The following is a 15,962-nucleotide window of genomic DNA, read 5'->3' as shown; positions in this document are numbered from 1 at the left end:
CCTTGATCAGTGCAACGAAAGCGCGTGGTATTCAGTGCTATCAAGGCGCCCTCATGTATCAATGTACGCACATGAGCATTGCGTACACAGCTACACCGGCGGTTCTCCGCATGCGCCATGTTGTTGTTGCGCCGAGAACTGTCGTATAAGGTACACTAACAACTTGCAACAGTGAGGGTAGCTCACCTTCACCTAAACATCGAACGGAAGCGTGCGCTCTGTTGATGCGATTTTCAAGCTCAGCGCAGTATAGTAATACGCGATGGAGCACTTCAGTGCATTCAGATTTTAATCCCAATGCGAACAACCTGCAAATCGCGTCCCGGTGTGTGCTGCGTCAAAAATGGCCACCATCGAACAGTGACGATATGCCGATTCACTGCGTAGCGTCCAAATCGTCGCGCACGCACATAGGCAAGGAGCGCCGGCCGTCGAGGGCAATCTTTGCTCCAAGGACTCTATTTCCCTACCGCAACCTCTCGCCAGCGCGCGTTCTACAGCTGATCCTGCGGACATTCATCACGCTAGAAAGTAATTAAGCTGCACTACCCTTGCGAACGCGTTGCATGAAGCGCACGCGCATCATACGTCGAAGCCCGTGCGTCATGGCCTGTCACGTGTGCAAACGGGCACGCCGCAGCCAAGTAATAAAGTTCGCCGCGGCTACTGCTGAACTCTCGTACGCGTTCGTGGCGACTCTTCATTAAAGCGGGCCGCACGGCGGCGCCGGCTCATTCCGCTTCGGAATTTCGAATCGGCACAACGCACGCGCACGTTATACGACGGTTCAAGGGGCGCAAGTTGTTTGAAGTCTCTGTAGACGTTTGCCCCCCCCCCCCCCTTTTTTTTTCACCCCTTCTCTTTCCACCCAGCCTTGATCACAGCGACCGCACTTACAGGCAAGGAAAATTGTATACCCCGCATTCCTTCGAAGCGCCGCGATTAATAAATCGTGCCTCGTTTGGCCTCCCTAATCACACGCAAATATAGTCGCGACCTCTAGATCTAGAAATGTGCACTACGAGTAAACACGGTGGGTAGACATGCCATTGGGAATTTTGATTAAAATTTTGAGGGCTGGAGCGCTCCCTGTATCCGGAACGAATATATAAACAATGATTCCTTGCTGCGCAATCATGTCTTCGTCTGTTTGTTCGTTATGTACACGCAGGTGGTGCTGTATTTCGCGATAATTCGAAATGAACGTGCTCTAATGAACACAGATCACTGCGATGCTATTTTATATAAATATTTTTTCGTACAGACTCCTTGAAATGTGAGCTCTTTCTTCGAGAGATGCGTGCCACTGAACGTACTCTTCTTTCCAGGCTTGGCACATTTCAGTTCTTGCTGCGATGATAACCGAAAAGAAGAAACTAGAGCTTGGACGACCTCAATTTCCCCACTGAATATCAATTTGTAGACCATCAGACAAACGATCAAAAAAAGTTATTGTAGAAAGAATCTACCTTCAATTTAAAGAGAGACGGTCATCTGTGGTGAATGGCTGTCTGGTTGGTAAACAAAATAAAAAAGCGGTACGGTTTCACGTAATTAAACCAAGTAGACGCGCGAAAGCATATGTTTAGCCTGGTTGGCTCAATGTTTTGCTTTGCTGGGTCGTCGGCACGTCTGGCGACGATAATAGTTCGATAGTAGCAACGAGGTGCAGTGCACAGCGCGAGAGTGTGTATGTTTGTTCGATAATAGTATTAGTTGATGGAGTTGATGGAGCGCGAGAGTGTGTAGCAGTTTAACACGACGCGTGATTGGCTGCGGCGATAGCATGGTGCTCACGTGCAGTGGCCAGCGAAGCTGTTCTGTTCGCGCCACCGCGGGCTTATTTTCTTAATTTATTGTTTGGCCAAGGTCACCCTGAAGGTCACGCTTGACACAAACTCGGTGAGCCGGTTTGACCTCGTGAAGTAATGCTTTCGCACTAAAAATTCGACCACAAAAAAAAGCCAGTGCAGTAACGGGAACTGCAAATTTAGAACAAAGAGCAAAATTCAACAGAAAAAAATCCGATAATTACGTCATTGTGGCTTCATCTGATAATGTCGCGCCATTTCTTTTTCGTTAATTTTTGTTTTCTCTTTTGTCTTAAAGCTGTTTTTTATTTATTTTCATAAATCCGCCCCGGTGGCTTACCATCACTATGACAATCCCAGAAGCGACGGTCGCATTCCAAGTGCTTTGCGATGTCAGTGCACGTTAAAAAACCCAGGTGGTCGAAATTAATCGGGAACCCTTTGCTTACGTGTCTTTCACGGCCCATGTGAAGCTTGGGAACTCTATATACCTACATGCCAGTCAACATTCCGCAGATCTGTATTCATTCACTGGTGGCCTGCACTCCAAGGAGGCAAATAATATTTGAAGGGTGTGTCAGGCATATCCACCCTGTGTTCTGTATGAACACTTCGGTGAAATTGAACGAAATCAACCACACCTGGTTATCAAAAGAAAAAGAAAAAAAACACACTGGCATACTCAGTCTGCTGCTTCTGTAATACTCGCTGCGGTTTCTCAGGAGCCAACGGTCACTGTGGCCTGGAATGAGCTCATAAGTCTACAGATAGGAAGTTTTGAATCAGCGCTCAATTAACCATTGCTCAGAAGTAAAAAGTGTGCAGAAGAAAAATGCGCCACCGGGTGCGATTGTGTAGGCGCTCTCTTGTTCGCAGGCGCCTCATGCGGCTGGGGCCGACGGACGGGGGCCCGCGGCGGCCGGGAGCGAGCCGCGGCGCCAGGTAGCCCCCAGCGCCGTGGCGGCCCGGTAGCAGCATGAACGCGACCTGTCTGTCCAGCGTGCCACCGGAGAAGCTGCACGAGCCGGGCACCGTGGCCACGTTCCTCGTGCTGGGCCTCATCAATGTGCTCGTCATCTTCGGCAACCTGCTGGTTATGGTGGCCGTGCTGGCTTCCACCAAGCTGCGCACGGTCACCAACTACTTCGTGGTGTCGCTGGCGGTGGCCGACCTATCAGTGGGCATCATCGTGCTGCCCTACTCGATCGTGCTGGAGGTGCTCGAGGTGTGGATCTTTGGCCACACGTGGTGCCAGATCTGGCTGGCCGTGGACGTGTGGCTCTGCACTTCGTCCATCCTCAATTTGTGCGCCATCAGCGTGGACCGCTACCTGGCGATCACCCGGCCGGTCCGCTACCGCAGCCTCATGTCGTCGCGCCGTGCGAAGCTGCTCATCGTGGCAGTGTGGGTGACCGCCTTCGTCATCTGCTTCCCGCCGCTCGTCGGCTGGAACGACGGGACTCAAAACAGCGTGCCTTACCGCGGATTGAACGAGACGTCGCTGAACGCGAGCAGCGTTGCGGACGCCCCGCTGCCGCTCTGCGAGTCGGCGCAGTGCGTGCTCATCAACAACAAGGGCTACGTCATCTACTCGGCCCTGGGCTCCTTCTACATACCGATGCTGTTCATGCTGTTCTTCAACTACCGCATCTACCGCGCCGCCATCCAGACGGGCCGCGCTCTGGAGCGAGGCTTCATCACCACCAAGTCAGGAAAGATCAAAGGGCGCACGCAGGACCAGAGGCTCACTCTGCGCGTTCACCGCGGCAATGACTCGGCAATGAACGCCAAGCGAGGCAGCGAGCACCTGGGAGCCGAGACGTGCATCGACGGCATCGTGACCGGCCGTCGCCGGCCCGGGCTCAAGAAGTCGCGAGATGAGCCATCGGCCAGCGCCCGGTCGTCAGCCAGCAAGGCGCGCCAGCAGAGCGACCAGCGGGCCACGCGCTCCGCGCCGCCCTCGTTCAAGTCGAACAGGGGCAGCGTGCGAAACAGCGGCCGCAACGGCACCTCCAGCGGCGGCGGCGGCGGCGGCAAGGGCTCGCGCTCGAGCAAGCGCAGCCAGCGGTGGCAGGCCAAGCGGTTTCGCACCGAGGCCAAGGCCACCAAGACCGTGGGCACCATCGTGGGCGGCTTCATCTGCTGCTGGTTGCCCTTCTTCACTGTGTACCTGGTGCGAGCCTTCTGCGAGCACTGCATCCCCAACCTGCTCTTCTCGGTCTTCTTCTGGCTCGGCTACTGCAACTCGGCCATCAACCCGCTCATCTACGCGCTCGTCAGTAAGGACTTTCGACTGGCCTTCAAGCGCATCTTGTGCCGATGCCGTCTCAAAGAGGGAGGCGTCTCGTCACTCATCAAACAGATCCACATGCTCACCGTACTCGACGACGCACCCCCGGACAACGCCGAGTCACCCTAGGATCCTGGTCACAGCCCCCGCCCGCCACTGGGCGCCCACCGCTTGTGTGCACCTCTTCCGCTCATTGCACCGCCTGTCTGTGCCGTAGTGACTTTGTTGGTGTCCCTTTCACGGCTGTAAGCTCCTTTACCCACGCGCGTCACTATAGCCGCAAAGGAAACGTGCCAGAGCCACGGCGTTTGTGCCACACGTTTGTCACACGATCAGTTGTTAACTGTTTGTACACCCTAAGTGTCTCATTGTAACTAGGCGTTTGTGATTGTCTGTACGCTGCTAGCGCGCACGTGGTCATACTGGCGCAAAGCAGTTTGATCTCTCCCGCCACTTGTCTAGCCGAGATGTATGACCTCCCCGTACGCATACTATGAGCGTTGGAAAGCAGTGCGAGCGTACGCATCTTTACCTAACTGCAACCACCCAGCACAAGTTTGTAAGGACAGCACCAGTGTCGGTAAACCACGAGTACTGTGCAGTTTGTAAGCCTCAAGAACCGGTGATCGTACTTCAACAACGCAGGCACAACGCTTGCTGTAGGAAAACCTAGGCACGAAGCTTTCAAATGCTCCGTGAACATGTCTTTCCCAGAAAAACTAAACGCTAGCATCTTGCAGATGGCTTAATCAAGCGCAGTCATAATCACTTTTATCAAATGAAAGTCGTTAAGATACGTTGGCAGTTCCGTCACAAATGCTGACTAAATTTTCTGTTGTTTCAACATTTGGGTTTCCTTTTATCAGCGATTTCCATGCCCAAGTTAAAGCCGAATTACATGGTTGTCGTGTTATGTTCTGCACATAATCGAGGGCTTCGTCCGAAGTATCTGGAAACAAGCAAATAATGGTACAAAGCTGAACATAAACCATTGTTTCCCGCTCGCAGTCTTCATACTTTCGTTGAGAGGCAATTGTAAATAATAAGGCCAGAAGCAATTATTACTATTTATCTTCTTGTTACTCTCTGCGGCCGTGTAGCTGTGAGACCGTGTCTTGGAGATTCTTATTTATACTATATTCTGTGCTCCAGCCTTATTTGGTTCACTTTGTGATATACTCATAGCCGAGTCATGTTACTGGGAAGTCGTGAAAGTCCTGTCACATGTATGCGTGCTGTTGGAGCAAACGTTTGCCTGGGTGAATTCGCATATCTACGGAAAAACGCGTCTGCAAGAAATGCAGAAACCGTGAATGGGCAAAGTTTATTTCGTTTTCGTCTCGTTGTGTGCGCCAGTTTGACAAAAAACGGAAACGAACGCCTGTTACTGGCGACTTTTTCATGTTGAAAAAACGTTCTTGTTTCTCTTTTTTTTCGCGGTTTGCAAATCAGTGACAACTGAATTGATTCCAAGCTGCTTTTGTAGTCTGATTTGCCATTGTTGTCTTCTTTTTTTCCACCAGGCATCAATGTAAGACTTCATTCCCAGTTGTACTTGTTCAAGGGGTGAATGCGTGTTGGACAGAAGTGATATGCTACATCAGTATAAAGCATGTGTAGAACATTCCTGTGTCTTTTGTTTGCGTTTGTTTTCTAGTCATGCACAAAAATTTGCGCAAGCGTTCAAGAAAGTTTTGTTAGGTGCACAGGGTCTTCGTGAATATAATGTTAGTTGCAGCCCCGGAACAACAAGTCCTGAAGAGATCAGTTTATGATTAACAAAAATATTGTTAACAAGCTCAATCAAGTCAAGGTAATTTTTTTTGCCCCCATCACAGCGTCCAGCCTGCAGAGTTCAGACCAGTACAGCTTCAATGTCACTCGGGTTACAAAAAGTCTGCTCAACTCGTTGGCTTTTTATGCCTTGTGATTAAAAGGTTACCATAAGAGAACAAGACGACCGAAAACGACTCTCACAATTTTGTCTGCTAGCACAAAGAGCCTTAAAAATCTGATTATCGTCACGCAAATTCTCCGCCTTAAAGTGGCCGGATTGTTTTGTTTCGGCTGTGACACCTAAGCCGATGGTGTGTGATAAAACATGCTGCCCTAACAGCATCAGAGTCTTGACCACTGCTTCATAAGCAGTCCAGTTAAATTTGCATTAACACGCCTTACTATTACTAGCTTATTTTCATACGCGTAATAATTGTATCAGAAATCTTTCACTTACATCACGTTGCACAAGCACTTGAAGTTCATACTAAGTACACCGACAACGTTAATTTTAAGCATCTTCATCTGTCAGAGCGTTTATTTAATTTGGAAAAAGGAGATCACCAAATGAAAACGACGAGATTCTCCTCAGCTTGTTCCGGTTGGCTGCCCTCTTCTCCTCCTTTTCCAACTTTTCTTTCATCCTGCGCATCGTTTTTTTTTTTTTCGGGTCATTAGAAGTTTAGAATGAATGGAAGCTACCAGTTTATCACACGATTCTCAGTGTTTTACTTTTCCCTTTATGTGCCGAATAGCCTGGGTGAAAATGTGTGTACTGACGGCTACAAGCCCGCAGCAACGTCCATTGCGCTCTCTTTTTGTTCATGTTATTTTGTTGCTGTTGCCGGCTCAACCTACGAAGTGCGTTAGCGAAGTGGCCATTGGTGTAGCGTTATTTTGTTAGCTTAGCGCATCAGCACTGGCATAAGTGTGTATGAATGGTTAGGGAATAAACTTCCAGGAGTGCTCCTTACGTATTTTACTCACTAAGGAAACAAATTCTAGCGTTAAGCAAGATCATTCTTTGCAGTTGCAGTACGTCTAATTCCTTGCTCTGACGATGTTTGCAAGCTCAATTTTTTAAAGCTCGTGTCACATATTTCATTATAAAGCCTTGTGTTTTAAAACATTTTTTTCTAGCTTTTTTTTCGCAGCGCGGTGCGTAATGTCACGCACTATCGCGATCAAAATATTACGAGACGCCTGTCCTCGGAAAAAAGTATATTGTAGCTCTGCCTCGCTATCCAGTGGCGTGGTGTTGTTTCCAGCGTATAGAGCAGGCTCGTCCCCTAACATCTTGACACATTTCAGGCGAGTGAATTACGTGACTGCGCAGAAATAAATTTTTCCCCCACACTCGCGTCCCGTCAACTTTTAATCGCAATAGTACTCTTCATGGTGGGTGAACAGCGCAACAAAGGCGTGCCAAATACACGACAAGCGCTGCCAATGGAGCCTTTGTCCCGCCTTTGTTGCTCTGTTCGCCCACCATGAGTGCTTACCAACTCGCCCAAATATCAGCTTTACTCGCCACGTACTCTGACGCATGTTGCAACTGCTTCCTTCTTGGGGATTTTTCTTGTTTGTTTGATTGCTTCTTTCCTCAGATTTTTTTTTCTTAATACTTCTGCGGGCGCCTAGTGTGACATATAGTAGTGCTTCTTATTGTGAATAGGATACGCAGCGAGACACCGTCGGCTGAGTAAACGAAGCATTCACCCTTTTTAGCGGCATCAAAATTTTTCTGTGTTGCCATTGTTTACAGTGCTGTCAGCGACATGCTTTAGCGCGCGTTTAAGCAAGTTTTATGCCGGGATAGAGATGTATTTTGTGAACGGGAAAACCACCACGAGTAACCATAATGTTATTGCTGCGCTTCCATAATGTAGGCGAAGAAGTCGAAGCCATGCGGTCAGCATCAGACACCAGTTACGAAATATATGCATCAGCAACACCGTCACGTGTGCTAGCCGATAGAAGTCCGTGCACACCACTTTAGTTCTTAAAAAGTTGTAACCGACAGCAGTCGGCTCTGTGACAACTTAGTGTGACGGAAAATTCAGATACAGCCGCCGGCAGACAGCCTTTGCAAGCCATCAGCGTAGCGCGAGGCAATGCCTGACATGTGAACCATTTATTGCTTATGTCAGCGACTCACGCCCTCATGACCGCGGCTTTCCACTTAATGCAAGATTGCGTAAGTTCACAGGTAGCCGCTGAAGTTTTTGAAACACGGAAGCTTCCAGAAACCTTCATTTCCTCATTGCCTGAAAGTGCGGTCTGACTTTGAGGAATGCACTGCACAGGTTGCGCCAGGGAAATGCAGATCACACCCTTTATTTCGCGGCCGCATGCTTCGACCGCCAGGAAATTAAGCTTTCCCATGGCTTCCGTGTGTTCCGAAAACTTGAGCGGGCAGCTTTGCGTCCGCGCACTATTTAGGTGAAGAAATTCCGAATCGTGAGTCAAGACGAATGTCAGGAACAATCCCCGTCAGCTGCCCCCAATCACTGGCAACCGACGACGAATAAGAATGTGAATGCGGCACCACTCTACCGTTCAGCCGCACTGTGCTAATAGTATGTTTGTGTTTGCTCTGTCACTCAACAGAGGGACGCATTACTGCACTGAAACTATATCCAGTTGTGAGTGTGCTGTGGCCGCCCTTGCGACCATCTGCTACCCGGCACGCAGACTGCAGAGACTGAATAAGGCCCAGCCGTAGACTTGGTAGCCCCGTTGCTTCGTGGCCGAGGGAGAAGGTATAACCGGTCGACGTAATAAATTATTTCCCTATTTCTTAATGTGAGCGACATTTTCAACTCTTATTACACGTTTACTGTAATACTAAAGTGACAGCTGTTTGTTCCCTCATTATGCGGATGAAAAGGATTAATTTGTGCCTAAGGACATTCTTCTGGCCAAATGCAGTTGAGCAAGGGCCGCACAATTGAAGCCTCAGTGGACGTAGCATTCTTTATCGGCATGTTGCACCAACACGCGCATAGAAGGATCGGACGTGCCGGTCACTTTTTCCTGCACAAAGTTCATTGGGCAGCGACACGTCATGTTTCGCTGTTTCTTGTGCACGGCTGGCAACAATTTTTTTCTGATCGACTCATAGAATGGTCCTCTGTATTTTCTTCTCGGCATCTTCGTACGGCGCTCCTTGTGCGAGCACGTTTTTGTTTTGTTTTGTTTTGTTTTTTTTTGCTTTTCTGCATCGCAAGGCGTAGGCAGTTGCATGCACAGCCAGGAGTCGGCATTTATGCTTTAGTAGCTCCTGTGCGCTCACTCAGCCAATATAAAAGCACAGATCCCACACATACACACCGCCTTGAGAATGAATTAACTTGTGATATATCTTTGGAAAAGACGCATGAGTGTAGTTCGAAGCTACGGAACTTTGCTACACGATAATCGCGCGTAACGAGAACCAACAGCTTCAGCCACATTACGACCTCAGGCACATCCAGTGGCATATATTTGAAATTTTCTTGGTCCTTCTACTGATCACAAGCAATGATGAGATTTCTGATCCCCGAACAAAGGTCATGCCATTTTTTATTTCTTTTAATCTGTCTCGTGTTTAGTATTGCACTAAACTCAACATATATTGCTATAATAAGCAATATTATTCCAATTGTGAAGTTATCAATTGCCTGAGGAAACTCGTGTCTGTACTAAAATAACAATAATTGCTTTTCTTGTCTGTGCAGCAAAAAAAATATCACACAGGATTTTAGGAACTTTGCCGCCCTACTTTAGCCTCGTTCCGCACAGTCTCGCGAAAATGGGTGCAATATAGCTCGAAGGTAGAGCACTTTCTTAAGAGCGCAAAATTACTATCGCAATATTAGAATCGCATGAACAATATTCTGTGACTTAAGAGCCTTGCGCCCCCTGCCGACGACACTCTTCTCAACATTGCAAGCATCAGGACGCGGGTGATATGATTATAGAAGCTTACTAATAAATGCAAACAGCAAGAAGTCTAGCCTGATGTTTTCTTTTTTTTAAGGTACCTAACAAAGCCTCAGCTTCCAGATACAACAGAAAAAATTTTCAGGGCGTTCCTGATATCTCACTACTGCCGCTTAGCGCTGAAAATGGAGCGGTAAACCTCACCGCTGATTTCAATTATTCCAAATATAAAAACCAAGCAGCGAAGATATTTCATGCATATCTCATGAGCTGAACTATTGAACAAGATGACCATCTCGACCAATTAACGCAGTGACAGTCGGGAGCGTGAACTTAGTAAAGAGGCAGAAAAACGACCCTCACAGGGCGATCCTCAGCGGCTATATTTCCCACGCACTGCGAGGTTTTCAATGCGATAGTATCTGTTGTTTTCTTTTACACTCCTATGCAGCCGGTCGGCGCCAGAGAGCGCATGATAAGAATGCGTCAAATTATTGAGAATGTTCAGCAGCTTGAGCAACACGCTCTCCATTTCATTCACTACAGTCGACTAATTAACTTCTTTCCTGTTTTCAGGTATATAAATGTGCATATTTCGCAACTGGTTAGTCAAATAATGAAAACACATAAGCGCTTTCACTTGTCAACATGTACCGTGAGCACATACGATATCATTCGCGTAACGTTAATCTTTCCGTAAGTTATACTTGGTCCAAGCGAAGTGAGCTGACCAGGACAAGGACAAATCGTCACATGGATGAAACGCGTATGCAATATTTCCTGCATAAATGGCGTGTACTTTTTGCAATGTCTCATTGATGAGGAGCATAGCTCTCCCCTCGCGAAAGAACTTGTCTCCGCCAAAGAATGTTCCTGTTCCTTGCTATTGCTTAATTACCATATAAAAATCCTATGTGCAGGTAGCACTTCGGGAGAAATCTTCGTTAACTTGCAACAACACCGAGGTGGTTCTTGAATCGCTTCGTACAATAACTTGAGAGTCAATACTAAAGATTTATTAGGATGGAGGTGAGAAAACCTAGAGGAACAATAATTTAAAGAAATCACTTCATCTTCAGTATCCCGTATATGTCGTGGCAATGACAGAAAACGAGAAAGAAATCTTAAAGGGCAGCTCATTCGCCCTCGCCGGATGGCAGCAAGAAGAGTCGACTTCGCTTTCTAGGCATTCCTCCTTATGAGACTAAAATATATTGCTCAATCGGTTATTTCGTATTCATGTTGTTTGTCGCGGTCAACTGAGATCAAACTTTGCCAGCCGCAAGGCCACGCTCCAAGTTTTTCAGCAGAGCGCTCCCCCTGCCGCCACCGTCTCCTGTACTGCGTTTCATTCGCTGATGTGAGGCTTCCTCAGTAGTTCTACTTCATAATACCGAGAAGGTTCAGTCTCTTTTCCTGGATTCCTTGTGCAGACAGCGGGAAGTTCTATTCAAACTCATCGGCGCGTCCACGGAAGGAAGACATAGAAGATCATGCTTCGAGACACTCTTCAATCGCCTTGTTTAGCGATTTATATTTCCTTGTGTTTTTGCTGTCATCGCTCGGGCCTCTGGCCATTGAATGAGACGAGTTATTTGGGGCAGTTCTAGCCATAGCTTTTCCTGCGTTTCCGGGCGCTGCAAGATGTCTCTTAAATTGGGATCCAGCGCGGCCAACTTTTAATGCGCACTTCATACTATGCCGGGTGTCTTTCTTACTCAGTCATGGCCATTTATTTTTCTTTCTTTTTTTCGGGGCTAACCAACCGGAGCAGATGGAATTAAGAATAATGTCATAAGATTAGAAAAAAGGCTGATCGCATGCGTTGGCAAAGTAGAACGCCTTGAATCTCGTCAGCATACCTGCGCTGGAAGATGTCTACGCTGGGGCTTGTGGGAGGCATATTTCGCGGTACTGGTCAGTGAAATACGAAGTTATCAGCTCACATTTTGTTTCCTCACGACTTTACCGAACGTGAATTGTTGACAAGAGCTTTGTTCATAAAGAATACTACGGCGTTCCCCTCTGCGCAGGAGGAGGTGACGACGAAGTCTTTGTGGCACAGGGATAATGTACATGGAACACCTCGGCATTGCTCGTGACCCTGTCGTGTGTATTTGCTTCGGGCTGCTAGTGAGAACTACCACCAAAACTGAACGTTCCGCTTCCAGTCACTTTGTCCCATGTCTTTCGTTGATGGCACCGTCTCGCATTTTTTTCCACGTGCTAAATGCGAATGTGAACGAGCAAAACTTGGCACTCGCGCTCAGTTTACTTGTCCCATCTTACCTTAGTATTCATCGGCTGTCGGCCGACCAGGTGCACGTAATTGAAAGCGCATGCGAAACTGTGTGTCTGTGTGTGCGTGTGTAAGTGTACATAAACAGAAAGCGGATCTATATTCTCTATTTTATATCAAAAAAGCGTGTTGCAGCTCATTGCTGCGACGGCAGTTTGTAAACTAGGCGCTAAGGCAGAGAGAGAGAAAAAAAAACAAATTCACAGAAGGAATGCGACGGTTGGATTATACATTATTCCATTTTTTCTTTGCGCTGTCGAGCCCATACGAGTGAAGGCGAGACAATGACAAAACATTACTCTAACCACTGCGTTTGTGATTTGTGCTTGCGTCTAGTGTTGTGTGTCACTTTTCGTGTTGTTGTAAACACATTATGATCGGTACATGTGCTTGTATTGCCGAAGCTAAAAGTTGTATGGAGCATGTATTATTATGCATGAAAGCTGTTCACTTTTGTTTCTTTTTTGTAAATAAAGTGTGACGTCTGTGAAGATTCAACAAAACCCACTGAGCCTTGTTTCTTTTTTCTTTTCTTTGCGCCTTCGGCAGCGCCTAAATGCACGACTGAAGACTTTTCTGCAATGATATGCAGCGCACCGACTGTTCACGAGAGAGAGAAAGCGCAAAAAAAGTGAACAAAGAGACAGACAGGTTAACCAGAATAGGATCAAGGTCACCCAAGCGGCTAATCCGGTGCTTGTGCTGCAGGTCTGGGGACGTGTCCTGAATAGGGACCGGTGTGGGCTATAATTAGTTTTGTATTTTGAAAAAAAAAATGAAACGCTCCTGATTTTTCTTGATTGCCACGTGGTAGTGAAAACCCCCAGACGTGCGGCACTACGACAGAGAAACAGTTAAGATAAAAGTGAGCAATACTATCTTTGCTGTGTGGATAAATGACGCGCTCTTCAAATGGGCACTCTTCCCAAAAAAGTAAAAATTCAGCTTCGCTCGTGTCTGAAGTTTCGGCCAGGCCGTGCGGGGCGGCGGACTTGCAATCCCGACGGCCCGAGGAGAAGGGTCGTTCTGCTCATTCGTCCTCTAGAGTTTCAAACAGCCAAGCGTCGCATCTCAGCTTCACAACGTCGGCCGACATGGGCTGCGATCTCCAGGGCCCTCCTGTTTTGTCAGATTCTGCGTCCAATTTTTCCAGGCTTATATTAGTTTTTAATTTGTGAAGACTGCCGGCAGATGGATGCAGCAGTTTTGTGTTGCTTTATCAGCGCCCGCTCCCGCCACAGTAGCAAAGGTGCGAATCGGCACTGAACAATATGGTTACCCAACACTAACGTCACGGCATGAGCCCATGACCCGGATAACAGGCGCACAATTTTGCCTGTGAGTGCCACATAAAAAAAAATAGGACGGACTGGGAGACTTGAAAGTTTAGTTCCCTTTAACTCTGTCGCCCTGCGCACGCGTGTTACTACCACCCTCTGTGGTGATATTCCTGGTGAGGCCAAAAACGGCACCTTGCGGACAAAGTGTTTCGCGAGGTAGCAAGGCATTGTGTGTTAAGATTGTGCACCTGTTAAGGAAACAAATCAAGAGCACTCAGAGTGCTGACTGTTTTCTTTATATCCTGTCGGCCTGTGTTTACAAGTTCACCTAGCTTGCGAGTGTCCTAATGTAATGGACGATGGCACTGGCGCCGATCTGAAAGCCGTCCACCCTCCCTGTAAAACTTTGTCTCATAAAATTAGAAGTTTCATTTTTTTCTTAATTCGCTAAATATTGTTTCAGTCAGAAACCAAGTAGAAAAAAAACATTTCGTTTTTTTTTACAATTTACTCGCCTCGGCATTGCCGAAAGCAAGAACAGCATTTTTAACCGAGACGTTTGAACCCATTTTACGACATGCCTGCAAGATATATCGTCTCGTGTTTTTAAAAGCAGGCTGGCCTTATTGCTCACAAAAGCACTTTTTTTTTCGACTTGTAGTCAGGTGGTTTCACAAGAAAGACTCCGAGTGCGAACAACTGGCACGTGAAAAAAAAAATATCTGACAAAGGAGCAATGGAGACCAAAACGTTTTCGCGCTTTACACGATCTTCCCTTGTTTTCAAGGCGGCAGCGACTTTTACCATCAGCATGACCATTCCAGTAATACTTACTGCATTGCTCATCGCCAGCTGCACCAACTGCGGCACCGGATCGAGTGAGTTGTCGAAAAACAAAACAAAGCCCTTTCAGCCTGCGTACAGTATTTGTCGAAAACGCACGAAAACCGGGCGCCAAGGCGAGCTAACGAAGAGCCCCTGGCCCCAAGCACGACGCTGCTTTAACGCGATAGGGTTAAAGGTCCCGTTAGGCGGAAAACGCGGCGCCGGCGTATCTGGAAAACCATGATTTGTTGAGAGGGTAGTGACGTAGAAAAGCAGTTTCGCTGAGAAGAAAAAATGTGGTCAGGCGGAATCGAACCGCTGTCCTTCGGGTTGGGAGCCAGGCACGCTGCCTCACAACGCACAGTAGGCGAATTATATTACAGGAACACTAAGTTAATTACGGCCACTTATTAGCGTCACCAATTGATAATAACAATTTTAATAATCGACAGTTAAATTAAAGAGCAAGGAAAGTAAAACTTAAAAATTGAGAATGAGCAAATTCGCATACGGGTGCGTAGGCAGGACTATAACGCGCGAGAGGTATCGCTAATGAAATCGCATTGTGCGCTTAAGGACAAACTTAAACGTCTCGCTTTTTTTTTCGCTACACGAATTTACGATATAATGCACAAAGCAGCTAGGAATTACATATCTTCCACCCTGAGTTGTACAGCTCATCGTATGGCCACCTATACAGTGGCAATCCGTTTAATGGGGCCAATAATGTGTCCAGTACGTCATTGTAATAGGGAGCAGTTGTCATGTTCAAAGCACACGCTCCCTATTACGTTCATACGGCGAGCATGTTCCAATGTTTTCGACCCTTAATTGCACTATGTATTACTCGTACCTTTTGTGCCCATCTTCTTGCGATGTGAGGAGGAGAAGAACTTTAATGGAACAGGAGAGGTCTACCTGATTGTCGGCCTCGCATGCTACTCCAGGTGAGGGTGAAAGAAGAGAAGAGGATGGTGAAAAGAAAAGGGAAAGAGAAAAAGAAAGTGTGAATGGTGAAATCAAACACACTCACGCACGCACGCACGCGCGCGCGCGCACGCACACACACACACACACACACACACACACACACACACACACACACACACACACACACACACACACACACACACACACACACACACACACACACACACACACACACACACACACACACACACACACACACACACACACACACACACACGCGCGCGCACACACGCACACACACACACACACACACACACACGCACACAAAATTGTCGAAGAATGTCCACCAAACCCGTGTCTCTTAAAAACACTAAGAATGTTTTTGTCCCGCGCACACCCGTAGCCGCGCACCTCCAGGGTCCAAGGACATGATCCAGGTGCACGGGGCCATCCTGTGGGAGTCATAAAGCACTTAGAAGTGCCTTGCGATGATAGTTGAAGAGTTGGCAGCGGGAGATCAAATGTGCCAGATCCTCGGGCACACCACATGTGGGGCACAGAGGGCTACTTGGTGCACCAGTTTTATGTAAATAGGATTTAGTGTAGGCAACGCCCAGGATAGCGATGCTAATCTACCAAAGGCACTCAGCAGGATTCTTTGACACACGATGTAACGCTACAAAGAAGAACAGGGTGAAATCATGGCTCCGGATCGCATAGAGTTTTGGCTGTTATCATGAGCACGTCAAATTTTAGGTTTCAGTTAAATTCGTAGCATTATTGTCGATGTAGAATTAAAAAACGGGCATATTCTCAGATAATCTAAT

General features: G+C 47.5%; 2 protein-coding genes across 5 annotated transcripts in view; both read left to right on the top strand.

Moving 5' to 3' along the window:
• Positions 1-12,591, top strand: part of Oamb (Octopamine receptor in mushroom bodies) — a 508,904-nt gene extending 496,313 nt beyond the window's left edge. For all 3 annotated transcript variants that reach the window (XM_077646921.1, XM_077646919.1, XM_077646920.1), the window contains one exon: positions 2,688-12,591. In XM_077646921.1, coding sequence (XP_077503047.1) covers positions 2,788-4,230 — 1,443 coding nt within the window. In that variant the 5' untranslated portion in view covers positions 2,688-2,787 and the 3' untranslated portion in view covers positions 4,231-12,591. The remainder of the gene's footprint in view (positions 1-2,687) is intronic.
• A 1,531-nt stretch (positions 12,592-14,122) lies between these two features.
• Positions 14,123-15,962, top strand: part of LOC144136079 (uncharacterized) — a 32,296-nt gene continuing 30,456 nt past the window's right edge. For both annotated transcript variants that reach the window (XM_077668220.1, XM_077668219.1), the window contains exon 1: positions 14,123-14,258. In XM_077668220.1, the coding sequence (XP_077524346.1) occupies positions 14,192-14,258 (67 nt within the window). In that variant the 5' untranslated portion in view covers positions 14,123-14,191. The remainder of the gene's footprint in view (positions 14,259-15,962) is intronic.

Source organism: Amblyomma americanum, chromosome 1 (assembly GCF_052857255.1).
Source record: "Amblyomma americanum isolate KBUSLIRL-KWMA chromosome 1, ASM5285725v1, whole genome shotgun sequence".
NCBI lineage: Eukaryota > Metazoa > Arthropoda > Arachnida > Ixodida > Ixodidae > Amblyomma > Amblyomma americanum.
Note: the sequence above shows the minus strand (reverse complement) of the source record. Positions and strands in the feature narration are given on the sequence as shown.